Genomic DNA, 21688 nt, shown 5'->3' with positions numbered 1-21688 from the left:
AATGATCTTTTTGAAATCTCTTTGTTTTCAGGATACATTAACACAAAAATTGTTATAAAATCATGGAAGAATTTATCCAATACTCATTATAATCAATGGTGGAATTTAGTGTGCACCACATATAAATCTGAAGCTTATCTAGCAAAGAAATTCAACAAGATATATATATTCACAGATAAATGGTGACCTTTCAACAAGGCTTTCAGTTTGAAGTTCTACATTGCTGTTTCTAGTTTATACTCTGCAAAAATCTTTGAATAAAGAAACAGACTTAAAACTTTTAAGTCTGTTTCTTTATTCAAAGATTTTTGCAGATTTTAAGTTAAAAGAATACTACATTCTCAAAAGTTTTCTACTGAACTTTCTCTGCTTCTATATCTAAACTTTGACTATGCAACTTTCCCTTCCAGCATTACTGTGATTGTTACCCTACTTCTCACGCTCTCCGTTGCCTTGCCTTTACCTGCAGCAGCCAAAACAAAAAGCGGCTGGATTTAAAGAGGCTGAGTAGATTTAAGAGATCTACATTTTACCTTATTTCTCTGCATCGAGTTTACTCTACTACAGCTCCAAGCTACCTTTTATCTTCTCCCAGAACTCCAGCAATGATAATAGGTGTAATAATATTAAGGGGTCCAAGTAACCTCACTGCTGAAGAGATGCTTGCGCAGCTCCCATTCTGCATTACAATTGGGGTCTGGCACAAGCACATCCTTACCCTGCCAGTACTTTCTTCTATAGTTAGTTACCCATATACTTGTATCAGTTGTTACTTTTTGTCTAATACCTCTCCTTCCATTACAGTAAAGTGTTAAATAGGAACCATGAAAAACCTATCCACCTCCAACTACCACAAAATACACTGTAGTAAAAGTTTAACCACCACGCCCATGGAAACATGCCTAGCAAAAGCAGAGTCACACCGCATCACTACAAACGCTATACTAGTTACCATCACCCTACCTTTCTCCACACATTCATAGTATAATACAACAGCGCTTTCTCAACCAAGCTTAGGTGCTATTAATATTCGCGTCGTGTCACGTCATAAGATACGTAGATAGATTAAAATCAGAAGTGACGTCACCAACAATCGTACACCTCCTCTCAAAAGCTTTTATTGGCCGTACAGGTTATTCCTCGCGCGCGGTTGGCTTGTTCTCTCTCCTACTCCTCCTATGCCGAGTGCCGGTTTGCGTCGCACCATTGCGCCTGCGCACACGCACTCTGGCAACGCCCTTTCGTTACCAAAAGTACCACGTTAAGGCAGTAGTCTCTTCTTGACCGTGCGTGTGTGGTAACGCCGGTGACATTGTTGTCACGCGGTATAGAACTTCCAGCGAACGTTGTAACGTGTTAAACTCAGCTGCGTACCGACTAGTTACTGGAGCGAGCGCTCTTGTGACGGACTGTACCAATTGTAGACCGGCCCCTGGGAGGGGAGGTTAAAAAGAAAGGAAGGGGCAAAAAAAAAAAAGGCACCACATATTCTGATTTCGTCGGACGACGTGCGGTATAAACTATATTTCTTTTTCTATCGTAGTTGGGGGTGGGCCCGGTGAGAGGCGCGTGCCTGTGGTGTTCGGCGGTGGAAGACGGAAAGTGCGAAGGGAGTTATGGCTGAGCCCGAGGAAAGGAGCCTGGACGACTTCTTCGCCAAGAGGGACAAGAAGAAAAAGAAAGAGAAAGGGGGAGGTGGTGGGGCCGGCCGCAGCCCAGCTGGGAGTCGGCCGCCTGAAGGCCCCATCCTGCCCGGAAAGCAGAGCAGTAAAGTGGCCCGGAAGGAGAAATCTGTAAAGAATGACAACCCGGACACGCAGCAGGAGAAGGTGAGGACGGAGAGGGGGTGCGCGCAATGTGGAGAGCGGGTCCCCACAGTGCCAACCTCGCCGCTTAATGCGCATTAGTTCTAGCTCATAAGTTAGGCCCCAGAATTCGGGGAGGGGGGAGGGGAGAGAGAAGCGAGTGGTACCGGGTGGCAAGTGCTAGAGTTATAATTTTTCTTGGTAGAGTGTGCCGAACGTGTTCTAAGCGTGCAGTTAGCTGCCGCTTCCACGTGTAAAGCAGTATTTGCCAATGACTTTATACGTGTTTAGCCACTTTTTATATTATATATATATAAGGCACTAGAAGTTTGAAGGAGGCACGATCTGGGGGTGCTTTGAGCTTTCAGACCATAGGTAGATCTTATATTTTACAGCGGAAGTATACGTGTGTTCTCAGAAAACTTTCCCCAAGCGGTATTTACACATACTCCAAGTTATAGTAACGCCACAAACTTTTCATCTGGGCATGGTTTGAAGGAGAGCTTTAAGAGAACTATTGCTCATGTCTAATTGCTGTACGCTGAGGACAGTGGCTTAGTCGCCTTCCACAGATATTTTGAGTATTCACTTTTCCCGGCACCTGCATGTAGTGCTGCTTATACCGTAAATCCAATGCCTTTCGTTAGGAAGGGAAAACGTTGTGGTGCCAAATACATGTGCTGTTCTAACTATGCAATCCCTTTTTTTTTAAACACTTTAGCAGATCCTTTCAAAGACATTAGGGTTCGTGTAAATTTGTTGCACGCACAGGGAAAAACTTAAAGTAAAAGCTGGATCTAGTAACATTTCCACCTTAAGAGCTGCCACACCTGCATATTCTTTGGGATCCGGATTTTTACCCATCTTAAAGAAGTTGTCCCTGTGAGTAGCTTCAAAGCTGCATCTTTTGCATTCCACCTTCAGAACTACCTGACTTGCAGCTTTCTGTAAGGTTGCAACGACAGATTCATGCTCACCGGCACAATTGGAGTTCCCCATTGGTTTGGTTATGTTTTGTTAAAACACTCAACAATATCTGGTTATTACCATAAAAGCTGGATCTAGTAACATTTCCACCTTAAGAGCTGCCACACCTGCCAAATCCAGAGGCCACTATTCCATCCTCATCCTGCTCTATCTATCCGCTGCGTTTGACACTGTCAATCATGATTTACTTCTTACCACATTGTCCTCTTTTGGGTTCCAAGGCTCTGTCCTCTCCTGGTTCTCCTCTTATCTCTCCCACCGCACCTTCAGAGTACACTCTCATGGATCTTCCTCCACTCCCATCCCACTATCTGTTGGAGTTCCCCAGGGATCTGTCCTTGGACCCCTTCTCTTCTCAATCTACACCTCATCCCTAGGCTCACTGATCTCATCTCATGGTTTTCAGTATCATCTTTATGCTGATGACACCCAGCTATACCTCTCCACACCAGACATCACCGCGGAGACCCAGGCCAAGGTATCGGCCTGCTTATCCAACATTGCTGCCTGGATGTCCAACCGCCACCTGAAGCTGAACATGTCCAAAACCGAGCTCCTCGTCTTTCCACCTAAACCCACCTCTCCTCTTCCTCCACTCTCCATCTCAGTTGACAACACCCTCATCCTCCCCGTCCCATCTGCCCGCAACCTCTGAGTCATCTTTGACTCCTCCCTCTCCTTCTCTGCGCATATCCAACAGACTGCCAAGACCTGTCGCTTTTTCCTCTTCAACATCAGCAAAATTCGCCCTTTCCTATCTGAGCAAACCACACGAACTCTCGTCCATGCTCTCATTACCTCTCGCCTTGACTGCTGCAACCTACTCCTCACCGGCCTCCCACGTAGCCATCTATCCCCTCTTCAATCTGTTCAGAACGCTGCCGCACGTCTTATATTCCGCCAGAACCGATATACTCACATCACTCCTCTCCTCAAGTCACTTCACTGGCTTCCGATCAGATACCGCATACAATTCAAGCTTCTCCTCCTTACCTACAAATGCACCCGGTCTGCGGCTCCTCACTACCTCTCTACCCTCATCTCCCCCTATGTCCCCGCCCGTAACCTCCGCTCACAGGACAAATCCCTCCTGTCAGTTCCCTTCTCCACCAGTGCCAACTCCAGGCTCCGCTCATTCTGCCTTGCCTCACCCTTTGCCTGGAACAATCTTCCTCAACCCCTACGCCAAGCTCCCTCCCTACCCATTTTCAAATCTCTGCTTAAAACTCACCTCTTCAATGCCGCGTTCGGCACCTAACCTCTCATGAAATATAGTATTACCTACCAGACGGACTCTACACTTGTCTTTAGATTGTACACCTGTCTTTTTAGATTGTAAGCTCCTTGAGCAGGGACTGTCCTTCCATGTTAAATTGTACAGCGCTGCGTAACCCTAGTAGCGCTTTAGAAATGTTTAGTAGTAGTAGTAGAGCTGACTCTGTGGGTTTGAGCACCCCCAATATTGAGAAAATTCCATGTATGTGCTTGAGCTCCCCCAATAATTTTGAAACGTTGGCTCCTATGGTTATTACTGAGACAAGAACAATGGTGTATAGTGGTTTTTGTTAAAGCACAAGACTCTGACACTATCTAGATGATATCAGGAAGTGTAAAACGACCCCTGATGCAATCTTGTTGTTTATTTTTTATTGCATTTGTATCTCACATTTTCCTACCTATTTGCAGGCTCAATGTGGCTTACAGTAAGTCGCTTTGGTAAATAAAGATTGAGATAAGTTATTGTTGCATACAGGTCATGAATAACATGATCAAGAATATAGTCAAGCATTTGGATACAGAATACATTTCTGATTTAGGTAAGGTGTGAATAACATTGTAAAGAATCTATATATATAAAACGCGCCTCCACAAGTCCCAACATTCTAAATGCATGGTGGTAAAACCCCCATTCGTCCATGAGTGCTGGCCCCGCCCTTACGTCAAACGTGATGACGTCGAGGGCAGAACAGTGGCACTCAACCAATCGTATCGCTCCGCCCTCAGCGTCAACACGAGGGCGGAGCCAACACTCAAGGACGAATGAGGGATTCACCACCATGTGCACACGTTGCAAACACCACATGTTGCCACCGCTCCCCCCCTCAACCCACCCCCCCACCCCCGAGGTAACAACACCCTGCTCCACCCTCTCCCCAGAGTCACACCACCCACTGTTCCACCATCCACTCCCCCCCCCCCCCCCAAAAAAAAAAATAGATTGCTGGACAGTCCTCACCGCCGCTCACCACCACCCCTCAGTCACATACAAAAAAAGAAAACCGCCGCACACCCACATAGTCAACACCCCTCACCCCTACACCCCCAAGTTGCCAACACTACCACCCTCCACCCCCACATGTTGCCACCGCTCCCGCCCCCCCCCCCCCACCCCCAAAGTCACAACACAGTGTTCCACCCTCCGCTCCCTCCCGAGTAGCACCACCCACTGCTCCGATCTCCACGTCCCCCCCCAAACGGGTCCTCGCCGCAGCTCACCCCACCCCCTCCGTCAGGAAAAAAAAAAAGCAGCGCCGCACAAAAACACCGCCAAAGTCACCACCCCTCACCCCCCCAAGTTGCAAACAATAAACCCCCCCCCCCCCCACAAGTTGCAACCGCTCCCCCCTCCAACCACCCCCCCCCCCCCCGAGGTCAAAACACCCAGTGCTCCACCCTCCAACCCCTCCCCAAAGTTGCTACACCCTCCAACCCCTCTCTGCTTCAACTCCCCATTGCAACGCAGCCGTCATTAGAAGCCAAAAGTAAATCGCCGTTGGACCCCGCCCCCATCCCACAGTCACCCTCACCCACCCTCCAACAGCCTCACACACAACGTTCTGCCGCCCTCCCTCTCCACTACGACTCCGGCAATGCTGCAGAACGCAAATTCACTACACTCTAAGCAAGGAAGCCCTTTGGTTAATCTCAGTTTCCTACCCCAACACAGCCGTCATTCACATACACTCAAACCAAGCACACCTAGGATCTGCTCATCCACATTGTCGGTTTATTTCCTTCTTACATCTGAAACACATCTAAAGCTGTTTCTACAGGATAAACTGTGTCTTAACAGGTAAAGGACAAAAGGATTTTGGGTTGAGGACCCTGAAACTGTGAGAGAGGTTGGGGGGACCAAGAAACTGGAAGGGACCCTGGAACTCGGAAGAAGGGAGGGGGGATGAGCCTGGAACTCGGAGGGAGGGGCTCCTGGCACACACTCGGATTCTCTCACACACACTTTCTCTCATGGACACACTCGCACCCAGTCTCACTCTATCACACACACACACACTCGCACATTCACTCTCTCACTCTCTCTCACTCACACAGTCACTCTCACACACACTCTTAAACATACACACTCCAAGGAAAATTCTCAAACACACAGTCTCTCTCATGGACACACCCAGTCTCACTCTCTCTGTATCACACACACAAACACTCGCACATTCACTCTCTCTCACTCACACAGTCACACTCACACACACTCTCTCAAACATATACACTCCGAGGAAAATTCACACACACACTCTCTCTCATGGACACACTCGCACCCAGTCTCACTCACTCAATCACACACACTCACACAGTCACTATAGCACACACTCTCAAACATACACACTCCGAGGACAACCTTGCTAGCGCCTGTTTCATTACAGTCAGAAATGGGCCTTTTTCAGTAGTATAAAATAAGCACTTATTTCTGATATAAGCATGGTGGCGATGAGTTGTAATTATATCTGCTGATCTTTGTGGTATGCCTTGTTGAAGAGGTGGGTCTTTAAGGATTTGCGAAAGTTTGTTTGTTCCCAGATGGCTTTTACATTGCGCGGTAGTGCGTTCCATATTTGTGTACTTGGGTAAGAAAAGTTTGACGCGTGCATTAGTTTGTATTTGAGACCTTTACAGCTGGGGAAGTGGAGGTTGAGGAATGTTCAAGAAGAGCTTTTAGCATTTCTGGGTGTCAGAAGTCTATCAGGTCTAACATGTAGGCTGGGGTCTCTCCACGAATGATTTTATGAGTTAGAGAGCATACTTTGAACGCCATACGTTCTTTGAGTGGAAGCCAATGTAGTTTTTCCCTTAAGGATGTAGCACTTTCATATTTTGTTTTACCGAATATGAGTCTGTCATTCCGTGTCAAGTGGACCAATTTTAAAGGTCGTCCCCACCTCACCATCTCAGATTTTGATGAAATTTGGTACATAGTCTCTTTATGATAAAAAACTTAAGCTGTGCAAAATTTTAGTTCAAAAGACTAAAAATTGGAGGTTCTAGGGGACCTCAAGTAAAGGGTTGCAAAATGTCACCTGAGCAAAAATAACATTTTGGGCCAACTTCCAGAAGCTGTAAAACTGGAAGTTTTAGTAGTACAAGGGGGATATTTGGAGAACCTGCACTACTTTTAGGGCTTAATGAACTGGCAAAACCCCATGTTCCTAGTCCTCTTACTTTTTGAATGGTATAGGCTCAAACTTTGCCAAAAAAACGGCAAAAATCAATTTACAGCGATGTTGAGGCTGCTGTAGTTGCTAAACTAGTTAGCCTTTCAGGTTGATTTTTGGTAGGTGTACTAAATGCACGGCTGTAATGAGGCATTCCAATTTGCAGCACTTTCCTTCAAGTGGTTGAAAAATTATAAGCGTTCAAAGTTGGTATAAAAAGCATTTTTCCCCTTTTTGGGCTATCTTTGATGCCCTTGATCTCCAGTGGGACAGCTTCAATATTCTTTCTTTTAGCACCATTAGAAAGAGCAGATTTCTTTCTATCAGAATATGTAGTTTTCAATTTGGAGTCTCATCATATAAGGATTGCAAAAAAAGTGTTTTTTGGCCAGTATTGTTGAATGATAGATGAAACGGATATAGGGCCCATCGATATTTCTAATTGCTGTATAAGTCACTCAGTTGCTTTAAGCATGCGTTGATCCATGGTGGCTACGCCACTACCAATTCAATAGGAAGTGGCAACCTCATCGCCAAGAGGTCATGCCCGATAGCCAGGCAAGTCCAGCCACTTGGCACAGGTTCCCAAGCCTGAAGGTGGGCATCTTACTTGAGGTTCCCAAGCCTCATTTGGTTGTCTTTGCCTAGTTTCTCAAGCCTAATGGGGGTGTCTTAATGGTTCCCAAGTAAAACCTCAGTGCTGAAGTGACAAGAATTTTTCACTGATAAGTTTCACTGCTGTTTCTGGAAATGTATACTGTCGTCCAAGTGCTGTAGTTGCTGGTACTGGAAGAACTGCTAGAATATGCTGTTCAGAAATCCAACAAGAATCTCTTCTGCTAGGCCAATGAAATGATCGTGCAGGCCCGCATGGATGCATAAAGTTGACCAAGGCATCATGTTCTTCAAATGATGTGTCACAGACATTGCCAATCCACCATTTGTTGTCATAAACACAGGCAACTTACTGCCCAGGCTGAAGTTGAGACACATTTATGCCAGGTACGCTCACTGGGTCATCTGACTGACAAAGGTTGACAACAAATGAGGAGGAATCATTTGACACTCTACTGACTGAAATTTGGTTCAAGTCAATGGGAATAAACTGGTGATTTTCACGAGTTCCAGCAACTGTGGAAGCTTTACTGAATCTTTCCTCTTGGGCAGATCTTGAAGATTCAATTTCATCCTTGGAAACAAAAATGAACTTGATTTTATTTATTTTTTGATCACAAAATTCAAACAAGCCTTGTGCTGTGAGAATTTGACTATTTTTAGGTCGTTGCAAACTAGCCTGAGCAGCTAGTCGCTTTGTTGTACCACCTATGGCATCACATGGTGGTGACTTGCCATGGCTTCTGCCAAAGAAATTCCACTGTGCACTTATTCTAAATTCTGTTTGATAGCACAAGTTGGCAAAGTTTTTGAAGTTCTTGTATTGTGCAGCTGAGCCATCACTAAAGTGTTACATATTTTATTTCTCCAATTTTGCTTTTCAAGAACGCGATTAATTTTTCCAAGAATGCATGTACAGCAACTGCATCATGCCGCAAGCTGTCACTTATTATGCAAACACTTGTGCACTGAATTTCACTTGAAGCATCACGGAAGTACACAACAAATGGATGCAGTGTAGCTTGACTGTTTTCCCAGTGGAAACCTTGAACAGCATCTTGGACAATAAAGGAGTAGTTTTCAACAAAGTCCAAGAGAACAACAATTTCACAAGGATTTAGGTTTTCTTTAACAGTTTTTAAGTATTGTGTCTGATGTTTGGAAATGTAATGGTGAATTGACAGGTTTGAAACTTTCAATGCAAGCTCAGATACAAAATCATCAATTTACATCTGTTTGGTCTCCAGTGTGGTGCGATCTGTATGAACCCACTGCTTAAACTCGATTGTTTCACCTGGGTCAGCATCACTGAACACTTCTGTCAGGTAATTTTCAAGCACATCTTTACCTGGACATATTTCACACCTGTGAAGCATGCATTCTTTGCATTCCAAATTGCACACAGTTTTAGCCATCAGTGCTTTGTAATCTTCATTCAGCAGATGGCTTCCAGCAAGCATAAGCTTCACATTTTGATGAATGACACAAACACACACTGAATGCATACCAGATGAGCCAACAGTGACACACCATTTTGGCCTTAGCTCACAAAATTTGGAAAAACCCACTTCTGGCCCATTTCGAGTACGATATGCAACATACATTTCTTTTAGATTGCTAAGCAGCAAGCGCTTTTGCATTTGAATTTTTTCAGTGCCAATTCTGACAGAGACAAAATCTTTTTTCCCTGGGCACAGTCTACTGAATTCATCATCTTCAAAAAAGCCAAGAATTTTTTTTTCTGTTTCTTCTGGTAAAACTTTACCTTTCTTCTTGTCTGGTTTGTGCAGCGCTGCGTACGCCTTGTAGCGTTATAGAAATGCTAAATAGTAGTAGTAGTAGTTTTGCCAGAATTCCACAAACTGATTTCAGATTTCTTGCTTTTTTAACCATTCTAGTTGAAACCATGAATTCTGAGGCAGTTCTTTCAATAGACCAGCTGTTTGGTGCTAAAGTTAGTATTTGCAGTTTTTCTGCATGATTTGCTGAAACTTGGACTTTGTTTTTCAACTCGTTTAGCAGGTCATCATAATCGGAACATTTGTCACATTTCTGACTGGTAGAAGGTCTAAGCCACCAGCAACTGCAAGATGATGACTCAAAGTATTTTGCACTCGCCTGATTTTGCGCTTGGTGTAGCCTCGTACATCACGCTTGCTGACTTTTTTTTGAACTTTTAATGGAGAAAAACCAAGAGATGTCAAACTTGTGTTCAACTTGCCAGAAATGTCACTGTGTTCATCATCTGCTGCTGTTGATGATGATAAAGAATCAGCAGCTCTGTTACTGACGTCTTTTCGACAAGATGGACATAGTTTCTGACCCGGCACAAATATTTTGCTTGTTAAGGCCTTTAGCTGGGCTGTTAGTGTGTCATCCAGCACTCTTAAGCCCCTTTTTGCATTATGACCACCTTTGGAAAATGGGTTACAGCAGGTTCTTTGCAAAAATTCAAACTTTTTCAACAGTAAGGATTCATGATGAAGGCAAATAGTTGATCCAGCATAGAAAAGTTGACCAGAATGCTCTTGTAACAACTTCTGTTGATCAGGCAGAAGCTCTTCAATTAATTTCAAACCTTTATTTTTATTGTATGTCAGTAAATGACACTCTGATGTACTTGAACAGCCAACTGAGCAAAGTGGAAATTCATCTGATCTTTCTGGATCCATTGATGACCCATTTAGCATCAGTTCAACAAACGCATTTATTCTTGCAATCAGGTTTTCAATGGGTAAAATTTTACTTCAGTCTAAAGTGATTAATATCTTCATTTGTGGCATTTAATTCAATATAAATGAGCCTGTCGGTGCAGGTGCGAGTTTCTTCAACAAGAAGTATGTATACAGTGGTTTCCACCCTGTTTTTTTAGTTTACTTGAACACAGTTTTATAATATACTGTTTAAAGAAAACTTCTTTAGCCAGTTAGAATTGGCCAATTATGATTGGTGAACCCTGTTGCAAGGCAGAATTGTTTGTTTCATTGCCCAATTGTATGCTTCTGGTACCTCCTGGCTCCTGAGTGTCTGTTGCTAGGCTTACTTTGATGCCTACAGTTCACTAAGAGGTCAACCTGTAGCAAGGGTGAAGAAACACCAGCAACAGACACTCAGACGCCTTGCAACAAGGTCCACCAATCATAATTGGCCAAGTCGGTCATCCTAACTGACTGCAGTTTTCTTTAAACCTGTTATGAAACCTGGCCTCATCCTTCCACATCCTAAAAAACATTCCTGTTTTTTTAGTTTTCTTGAATACAGTTTTATAACATAATGTGTTCTTTATTTTAAAAAATTGGTGCTTTTTGAAAGAAGAATCACTTTTACTACACTTGTATCAAGGGTGTAGTGAAGAAATCACAGGCTGCTGCCCGCAAACATTTGAGGGCATTTTTGCAATCCTTATATGATGAGACTCCAAAATGAAAACTACATATTCTGATAGAAGGAAATATGCTCTTTCCAATGGTGCTAAAAGAAAGAATATTGAAGCTGTCCCACTGGAGATCAAGGGCATCAAAGATAGCCCAAAATGGGCACAAATGCTTTTTATACCAACTTTGAACGCTTATAAGTTTTCAACCACTTGAAGGAAAGTGCTGCAAATTGGAATGCCTCATTACAGCCGTGCATTTAGTACACCTACCAAAAATCAACCTGAAAGGCCAACTAGTTTAGAAACTACAGCAGCCTCAACATCGCTGTAAATTGATTTTTGCCGTTTTTTTTTTTGGCAAAGTTTGAGCCTAAACCATTCAAAAAGTAAGAGGACTAGGAACATGGGGTTTTGCCAGTTCATTAAGCCCTAAAAGGTAGTGCAGGTTCTCCAAATATCCCCCATGTACTACTAAAACTTCCAGTTTTACAGCAGTTTTACAGCTTCTGGAAGTTGGCCCAAAATGTCATTTTTGCTCAGGCGACATTTTGCAACCCTTTACTTGAGGTCCCCTAGAACCTCCAATTTTTAGTCTTTTGAACTAAAATTTTGCACAGCTTAGTTTTTTATTATAAACTATGTACCAAATTTCATCAAAATCTGAGATGGTGAGGTGGGGACCCCTGGTACACTTGACACGGAATGACTCGTCTGGCTGTGGTGTTCTGGGTGGTTTGGAGTTTTTGATTTGTTCTTTACATCCGACGTATAGTGCATTGCAGTAGTCTAGGTTACTAAGCACTAATGATTGTACCAGGTTACGAAAGGTCTTATTCTTTTTAGTTTCCACATTGAGTGGAACGTCTTCTTGGTTGTATTTTTCGCATGATTTTCAAGTGTAATATATCGGTCAATGGTGACTCCAAGGATTTTCAATGTGTCCGAGACAGGAAGGGACAAGTCTGGTGTGTTTATATTGGTGAATTTGTTCGTGTTATGTTGTGAGGTGATTATAAGGCATTGTGTTTTTTTTCTGCATTGAGTTTCAGCTGGAATGTATCTGCCCATGAATGCATGATATGGAAGCTTTGGTTTATGTCGTTAGAAATTTCCTTTAAATCATTTTTGAACGGGATGTAGATCATTACGTCATCTGCATACATATATATATGGGTTGAGATTTTGGTTGGCCAAGGGTGTCATCATTAGGTTGAAGAGGGTCGGCGAGAGAGGAGATCCCTGGGGGACTCCGCATTCAGGTGTCCATGTGGCTGAGGTATTCGAGTTAGATACCACTTGGTATGATCGTGTGGTTAGGAAGCCTTTGAACCAATTGAGAACGTTACCTCCAATTCCGAAGTATTCAAGGATGTGTAGTAGTATTCCATTATCAACCATATCTAAGGCGCTGGACATATCGAATTGTAGAAGAATGTTTTTGCCGGTTGCGATCGCTTGTTTAAATTTTGACATGAGGGTAACTAGAACTGTTTCGGTGCTGTGGTTGGATCGGAATCCTGATTGAGAGTCATGGAGTATTGAAAATTTGTTTTAAGTAGTTAGCTGTTTGGTCACTATACCTTCTGTTACTTTGCTTATCAGTGGAATAGATGCTACTGGACGGTAGTTGGTTAAGTCACTTGTACTTTTCTTTGCATCTTTGGGTATTGGGGTGAGATATTTCCTTTGTCCTGTGGGAAGAATCCGATTTGTAACATGTAGTTCAGGTGCTCCGTGAGGTCGGATATGAACTGTTGAGGTGCCGTTTTTATTAGGTTGTTGGGACATATGTCCAGTTTACAATGAGACTTGGCGAACCTTTTGAGCATTTGGGAGATGGTATCATCCGATAGTGTGTCGAAATTGGTCCAGGTTCTGTCCGCTGGGTATTCACCAGGATTAGGGTCTAGACAGTCGAGTAGTTTAGTGTAGTCGATGGTATTGGCAGGTATTTTAAGTCGTAATTTTATAATTTTCTCGTTGAAGTATTTCACAAGGTCTTCCGCTGCCGGTGTGTCTGTGTTGTTAGAGATCGCCGATGTAGTATCTAGTAATTTGCTCACGAGTTGGAAGAGTTTGTGTGTCCTTATAATCTAATCCAATTTTATTTTTGTAATATAATCTTTGTTTGTCTTATGATGTATTTGTATTTTCGTTGTAGTTTCCAGGCGTTGAGTGTGGAGTCGTTTTTCTTTTTGTTCCATGCTCATTCTAGTCTTTTTAGGTAAAACATGGTTACCTTGCATCAAGAGTGCATATTAAGAGAATAAATCTCTCTTGGAATTACTTTCAGGGTCCTTTGTGTTCATCTTACTTGCTGTCCATGTACCTACCTCTTGTTCTAGTATTTAAAAAAAAAAAAAAAAAAAAGTATAAGCAAATACAACATTCAATAGTTCAGTATATTATGAAGCTTGGAAAACCATAAATACGTACAATAATTATTTGTTGCGTGTTCTCCCCCCCCCCCCCCCCCCCCCCCAATATGAAAGTAATATAGGCTACTGTCAGGAATGGCTGCTAAACTGGATTTCCTAAATGTAAAGAAACCTGACATTCACTTGCAGGTAACTCTGTAGATTCTAATAAAAACTTTTATTAGAAATCAGAATCTTATATGCACAAGGGACCAAGAATACCTTGGATGGGCAGAATTTTCAAGGACCATAATAGAACTAGACCTATTTAGAGCAGGCTAAATAATGCAGGCAAGTTCCTGGCTTTTTAGCTTAGGAAGCGGTGTTTAAGGGATAATGTTACCCACCTTTAGAGAGCTGCTAGGGAAAGGGTGCAAAGACCAGAAGCAGCCAAGAGTTGCATGGTACTTTGGGATTATATTCTTTGGATTGTAGAGCCAACCAGGATGAGTTACAGAATTAACTATTTTTACACTTTGCTCTCTGCCTCCTTTGGGCTATTCTTGGTGAAGGGATTTGAGAGAGATTGTAGAGTCATTCAGTAAAACTACTTTTTGCCAAAATAGCAGTGTATGGCACATTTCCTATTCTCCCTTAGTTGCTGGTTTTTTTTTTCTTTTTGCAGTTTGGTGTTTGAAATGTGTGTATCTTTAAATTATATCCATACTTGTTAAATTTGTTTTTTTTCTCTATCACCATCTCCAGAGGTTCATGCTTTTGATGAAGATGAGAATCAAGTAGTTAATTGTATTTAAGATTTGAGTGGGTTTCCAAAAGGTAGAACAGATACTATTTTTTGAGGCCCCAATGATCAATTTCCCCACGCTGTTCCAAACAGTACTATAAAATTAGTGCCGTAACAGCATGGGGAAATAATGCCCCTATAATCAAAGGTAATAGCATGCAAATTTATGTGTGCTATTAGTTTTGACCTTGGGGGTACTTCTGTAGGAGGATTGTGCCTGAGCATGCACCCAAGGCACAATCCTCCCACAGAAGTTTTTTGACAGGTCTGGGCTGTCAAAAAAACAAAACCAAAACCCCAGACCTGTCAAATCATTACCAATGCAAGGGGCTGGAGGTCCACAGGTGGTCTAGTGCACCCACCCTGGGCCCCTGAACACCCCCAACCTGGCAATGACAGAGGAGGGAGTAGCACTCCTTGCAGCGCCGCCTCCAAAATGGCAGTGCATCCTTATATGGTAGGGAAGCCCCATCCAGTGCATCGCCATTTTGAAGGCAGTGCTGGAGGGAGGAGGAAGTGTTACTCCTTCTGTCATGTCAAGGTATGGGGGGCACTAAACCAAGGAGGTTGGGTCAAATCTTTGTGGAGGCCTGCTGGGATGCAGATTCATGCTGGACAGAGCTCTGCAAACCCTAACACCAGCTCCTAGCATAGGGTTTGCCATGGTGGCAGCACACTTGTTTGGCATGCTTCCTGCTGAACGTTGGGTAAGAATGGTTAATGCCCTGTTTACCATTCATTTCCATGCTAGTGGTCAGAGCTGACGCATTTCATGCGCTCACTGGCTCTGATGTGGCAGGAGTAAATGTGGGCGTTAGTATAGCGCCAATAGCCTCTAGTGCCTGCATTTGCTTCTGATTGTCGACCCCTTGGAACTTGTAAACTGATTTAAGACGAGTGACAATTTCAGTACAGCAATATTTCATTTACATTATTTTTATGCTTTTTGTGAAGCTTCTTGATTTTCTACTGTTTATGTTTTAGGAAGATGATGAATGGAAGGAATTTGAACAAAAAGAGGTTGACTATAGCGGTCTTAGAATTCAGTCTTTACAGATAAGGTAAGACTTCATCTTTTACATCCACCACCTTAAGTAGGTATATGTGTGGGTTCTGAATTGATTTAAATCTTTTGTGTTGGTGGAAGCAACTAGTCTGTAAGAATCTATATAAGAAATTAAAATACAAATAGTACTGTAAATATTGTTTATGCTGGTAGAAAAGCCTATCATTGTTCAACTAATGGGGCCTGGCTTCCCTGGTGGTTGGTCTGTTCTTCTGGTAGTGTGTATAAAACAAAAGAGAGGGAACGAAGTACAAATTAAAGTCCAAACAAAAAAAACAACACCACGGGCCTTTAAAAATGGAACACAGTTCTTTAATGAATGAGCCTTGACAAAAAGACCCGACACGGGCCGTGTTTCGGTGACTAGCACCTGCGTCAGGGGTCACAGTGATGACGTGGAAAACTTGGGGAATAACTCGAATATATTCCTCTACAATATATTATTCCTTACCCCACGTCTCATGTAGTAAAAGCTACAAAGCACCAAGGCACTTTCACTTTCTGTATCCAAATGGATGAAAAACTTCTGGTAGTGTGTGTCATGGCTCACAGAGCTATTTTTTTTTTGTTACATTTGTACCCCGCGCTTTCCCACTCATGGCAGGCTCAATGCAGCTTACATGGGGCAATGGAGGGTTAAGTGACTTGCCCAGAGTCACAAGGAGATGCCTGTGCCTGAAGTGGGAATCGAACTCAGTTCCTCAGTTCCCCAGGACCAAAGTCCACCACCCTAACCACTAGGCCACTCCTCCAACACTTTTCTGGCCTGCTGATTCTATTGCTGAAACACAGACAAAAGGCAGTTTGTGTGGTATTCCTTGACTTTAGGTCATAATTGTCCATTTCTTGCTACCTGCCTGTCCTGGGGACCCATGCCTGTCAGGTGTTCAACGCCGGCGCCTCATCTGTAATCAGAACTAGACCAACCAATGTGGTGCACTTTCCAGCCTTTTGAGGAAGGAAGCAATCCCAGAGTCTAGCAAGGAATCCATAAATTGGTGCTCTCACACAGTGGACAGAGGAAGGCTTAGATTCTGACATCCCATGAGGACTATTGCTGAGTTGGAGTTGAATCACTCCGGGGGGGGGGGGGGGGGGGGGGGGGGGGGTTTCTGATGTGGAACCAGAAGACCTATCGGATGAGGGATCCCTTGGTCTACCTTCAGACCTCTATCCACCACAGGAAAGCAGGAAGTCTCCTTCAGGAACTTTTTTTGGTGGAGGCCATTCCATTTAAGTTGGAGATGAAGGACAAACCCAGGGCTGTGATTTTGAATGTCCTTGATTATGACCCCCCCCCCCCCCCCCCCACCATTGAAGTTGACAGTGCCTGTCTACAGTATCATTAAGACTGCACAGATGAATAATTGGGAGACCAACTCACTGTGCAGAGGTGGACTCCATGTATAGAGTCCAGAAGGCTTCTGGGTTTGAGAAGCCCCGGCTTCTGCACCATTCCATAGCGAATAGTTTCTCAAGAGCCAGAAGCTCAGGAACCCATGCCCCAGCTTTCTTAAGCCTCCACTTCTGAGAAGATTTTGGGTGGCAGTTGGAAGGGTTCCTGCTATTCTCAAAGGCATGAGTTCATTTCCTCAACGCGCCCTTCCCTGCAAGCTCTGGCATTACCCAGTGTCCAGCAGTCTCAATCAACTCCCCAACCTAAGCAGGGAATGAGCTTTTGACTGGCTCCAACAGAGCATAGTTATAATAAAAGTACCTGTCCCTGATGACCTACCTGTTGGAGGAAGGCTGAGGTTTTTTTTATTGTTTTTTCCAAGAAAGGTGGCACCTTGTAACCTCAGATTGGTAGATACTTAAAAGTCAGATGGGTTATACCCTCAGTTGGTGTGCAGTTTGGAGGGATTCAAGACTGCTCTCAGCATCAGGTAGTGCTTGCAGAGTAACTCTTCCCTTTTTAAGGCTGATGTAGTCGAACCCATTCACCAGGGAAAGAAGGGATTCTACTCCAAAGATTTATACCCCTGCCCTAAAAGGCAGGGTGATTTTGTCCCATCTTAGATATAAAGGCCATGAACAAATACCTGGTCAAAAGAAGTTCAGGATGAGTTAAAGGATTCTTACACCCACATCTAGATAAACTTCCAAGTCACCAGAGGTATCTGTTTTCAAGTAGGAAAGCACCACTACCAGTACTTTGTTCTGCCATTTGGCCTCTCATCTGCTCAGAGTGTTTACAGAACAGCTTACAGTAGTCACAGCATTGCTGTAGAGACTGGGGAACTCCCAATCTGGATGATTGGCTGGTAAAGAGCACATCAAAACAAGGTGCTCAAGAATCATTGCAGAGAACTGTTCATGTGTTGGAGCTACTAGGGTTCTTCTACTACTACTACTACTATTTAACATTTCTAAAGCGCTACCAGGGTTACGCAGCGCTGTACAATCTAACAAAGAAGGACAGTCCCTGCTCAAAGGAGCTTACAATCTAAAGGACATGATTAACTGAGTTCCACCTGCTCTCAGTGCAGCCAATTGATTATGTTGGAGTCCTGCTAGACACAGTTCAGGCTTTCTGCCTTCAAGTAAGGGCTGATGTGTTCATTTCCATCACTTGTCAGCTTCTCAGCAGTTCACAGCTTGGTAGATGTCACACACATGGCACGCCTCCATTTGTGGGGTGCCCAGTGGGCTGTGGCTTCCCAGTGATGTCAAGCCACAGAGAATCTGAAGGATGTTAGTCACCCCAGAATTACGGCATTTCCTTCTCTGGTGGACAACATGATCCAATTTGATTTGGAGACTTTCGTTCCAAAATCCTCCTCCCAAGAAAATACTGGCCACGGGTGCATCCAGCCTGGGATGGGGTTGTTATGTAGATGTGCTTCATCAGGTTGCTGGTCCACTCGGGAGACTTGGCTTCACATTTAATGATCTAAAGGCTTTCAAGATCGGCTGGTTCCCTGAAGCAGTGGTGTGTTCAGTGTAAAACATTGGCCACTGTCGGCTGGACCATTTGAGCACGGGTTGTGGAACACTTCAAAGATAAGTGAAACTGTTCACTAATTCATGGGTTATAGCATCTGAAAAGTGAATATTAAGACATTAAAGAGTATCATGTTTTATAGAAGGTTTTTATACTGATGATTGAAAAGATACTCAAGGCACTGAGAGTGCAGGTTATGGGGTCTGAGGCTTTTCCTTCTGAAAAATACAACACTTAAAACTTTAATTTGATTTCTGAGGAGAGAGAGAATGTTTGTGTGTAAAATCTCTTTCTCTCTCTTTATATATATATATATATATATATAATTTTTTTTTTTTTTGTAAGACTGGCTCCAGTCCTCAATATTTGTTATTAAAAGATAATTGAAAACTTGTCCTGATAATTTGCCATGAGTTTAAAATTTACATCTTTGCTGTCTTGGCTGTTGACCCTGCTTATGTTTTTGTAATTTACATTTTTACACTTGTTACAATGATATCTAAGATACATATCTATAACCAAACAAACCCATTAAGAGGATCATTACTCTACTTTCTCAATCAAACTAGTAAGAGAAACTGTCAGCCCAAAACAAGCAAATATACATCCAGGCCTCTAATACTCTCCCCCCCCCCCCCCCCCCCCCCCCCCCAAAAAAAAAAAAACCAGACAACATTCACCCAGTAAGAAGGTGATTGTATTTCATTAAACTTCAAAATATATTCATGTGCAAAGTATATAAAAAAAATGTACTAAAAGTTTCCATATCTTTTAAGAATCTCCACTCCCCACCCCTCTACAAAACTACTCAATCATCGCCTTATAAGTACCTGCTAGACAGCTATAAACCTCCTTCATCAGAGGTCCTGTTGAAACAGTAGGAGACGTCCCTATTATGTAAACAATAGGATGAGCCCCTATTCTGTAGGCTAAGGTACTTGGGCTGGCAGAAAATTACTAAATAGCAATTACTGTGGACACATTTCTAGGGGATGTGTACCTCTTATTTGGCCTTGGGTTTCTGCCAGACTACCAATGAAAGGAAAAATGCCACAAATGGTAATATATTAGTGGAGGAGTGGCCTAGTGGTTAGGTTGGTGCACTTTGGAACTGAGGAACTGAGTTTGATTCCCACTTCAGGCACAGGCAGCTCCTTGCGACTCTGGGCAAGTCACTTAACCCTCCATTGCCCCAGGTACAAATAAGTACCTGTATACAATATGTAAGCCGCATTAAGCCTGCCTTGAGTGGGAAAGCGTGGGGTACAAATGTAACAAAAATATTATTATAGATTGTAAAGCAAGTTACAAAATTTTTACAGTGCACAAGTATATTTCACCAATAGATTGTAAGATATTTTATTTATTTGTTACATTTGTATCCCACATTTTCCCACCTATTTGCAGGCTCAGTAGATATATGATCACACCACTAATATCTTAAGGAAATTAAAAGAAATTACACTAATATATTCTGATGAAAGATTATCATCCTACTAGACCACAAATCCTCTGACGAAACAGTGGACTAACTATACCATGAACTATGGCAAAGGAGGATCGTCAGTCTGTTCGACGTTTTTACCACCAGTAGTTTCGGCATGTTTGAATGCAAGTGTTCCATCAGGAATCGCTCGCCAGTAGAGACCGTTTTCGTCAGCATTGAAAATGTCACGAGGTGCAAACTTGTTCAAGATGGTAGGAAGAACTGAAACAACCCAATTTTCAGCACCAAAGTAATCAGCGTCTTGTTCCTCACATGCTGTTTCTTGAATTTTATGCTGTTCCTCTCCTTCCATCTTTCCAACCTTCCAACAGTGGCTTTGAATTCAGTTAGTCCAAGACTTTCAGCTAGCTAGTTAGCTTTCTCCATAAGCAGTGTACCACTGACAGGAAACTGTCTGCTCCTGACTCGAGAGAACCACCGAAGAAGAGCATCTTCTACTTCCTCAGCTTTTCCAACCTGTTTTAGTTTCCGTTGTGGATTTGTATTGTTCTGCCAGTCTTCCAGAAGCTGATCTTTCTGCTTCAAGACACGTGAAATTTGACTGGGATTGACAACATATTCTTTAGCAATAGATGCTTGACTTTTTCTAATTTTTTAAGAACTTCTATTCGTTCAGCACTGTTAGTCTTATAGTTGTGATGATGACGACCCCAGTGTACACTCTTAACAACATTCTTTCGCTTATTCTGCCTGTGGCAGTTAAAGGATGGTAAATTTGAAATCTCGTTGGTTGTCATGCGCCAATCGGCTTCCATATTCCTTGCGCGAGCTTATGCAGAGTGTTTCTTGCAGAGGAGTGGTCTTGAACCATGCATATAAGCGAATCTTGCACTTGTGGTGCACTAAACTGATGTTTGTCCCCATAGAAATTGATGGTGCCAAAAAAGGGATTGAAGTACGACATGCAGTTAAACAGAGCATGTGCTTATCTGATGTGCACTGTGTTTGTGTGTGTGTATATGTATATATTTATTTGGTATACATATAAAGTATCACATACCATGTAAATGAGTTTCTTGTTGGGCAGACAGAATGGACCGTACAGGTCTTTATCTGCCGTCATTTACTATGTAAATCCTGCTTCCTCTTACCCTACAGTCCTTATTGCAGACTTTCAGTGGGGTGAAGAATCGGATTCCTCCGTTGAGACTGTAGCAGAATTCTCTGTGAGTCTATCTCGGCTCAGAAATAAAATCCAAGATCTTTACTCTGTATACTGATCACACAGTTTTAAGGTCAGTTCCTCTGCAGCCCTAATCAGCCTTTTCACAAGGAATTCAGTTCACTGATGTGTTTAGAAAAATCACTCTACCACCTCTCAGAACAATCTGTCCACCAACAAGTCTTCTATTCTGCTGCTTCTACCTTCTTTCCTCCTCTTCAGTTCAACATTGGTATCTTTCTGGGTCAAGTGATACCTATGAACCAATCACAAACAGTGTACTTCTGTCCAGCAGAATTCATGGTGCACAATGCAAGACTTTGTTATAGCAGCAAAGAATATAGTCATGAGACTGATGGTAGCAACCTCCCTCTTGATTTCACATATACTCCCGTAGACATTTGTCTTCTGTGAGGTAAGCTCCTTCGCTGTTGCCAGGAGATACTGGAGGCTAGTTAGCAGTGAACATGTCATGGGTATGCCAAGCAGTAATTTTCCTTTGTAGAAAGCTGGTTCTGATGGTTTCAAATGTGTTCAGGGCAGAGGCTGTAGAATCCATATTAGTTGGTAAAAGATTGTTCAGGCTTGGATAGGCTTCAGTCCAGCAAAGGTGAGAGAG

At 43.0% G+C, this 21688-nt stretch overlaps 1 protein-coding gene across 1 annotated transcript in view; it reads left to right on the top strand.

Moving 5' to 3' along the window:
- The first annotated feature begins 1205 nt into the window (after window positions 1-1205).
- The window catches only part of CDV3 (CDV3 homolog), a 75417-nt gene continuing 54934 nt past the window's right edge, over window positions 1206-21688 (top strand). Inside the window, exons 1-2 of the mRNA XM_030206587.1 lie at window positions 1206-1829; window positions 15375-15451. Coding sequence (XP_030062447.1) covers window positions 1617-1829; window positions 15375-15451 — 290 coding nt within the window. The 5' untranslated portion in view covers window positions 1206-1616. The remainder of the gene's footprint in view (window positions 1830-15374; window positions 15452-21688) is intronic.

This window comes from Microcaecilia unicolor, chromosome 1 (assembly GCF_901765095.1).
Source record: "Microcaecilia unicolor chromosome 1, aMicUni1.1, whole genome shotgun sequence".
In the NCBI taxonomy this organism is placed as follows: domain Eukaryota; kingdom Metazoa; phylum Chordata; class Amphibia; order Gymnophiona; family Siphonopidae; genus Microcaecilia; species Microcaecilia unicolor.
This window is presented reverse-complemented; position numbering and strand designations above follow the sequence as displayed.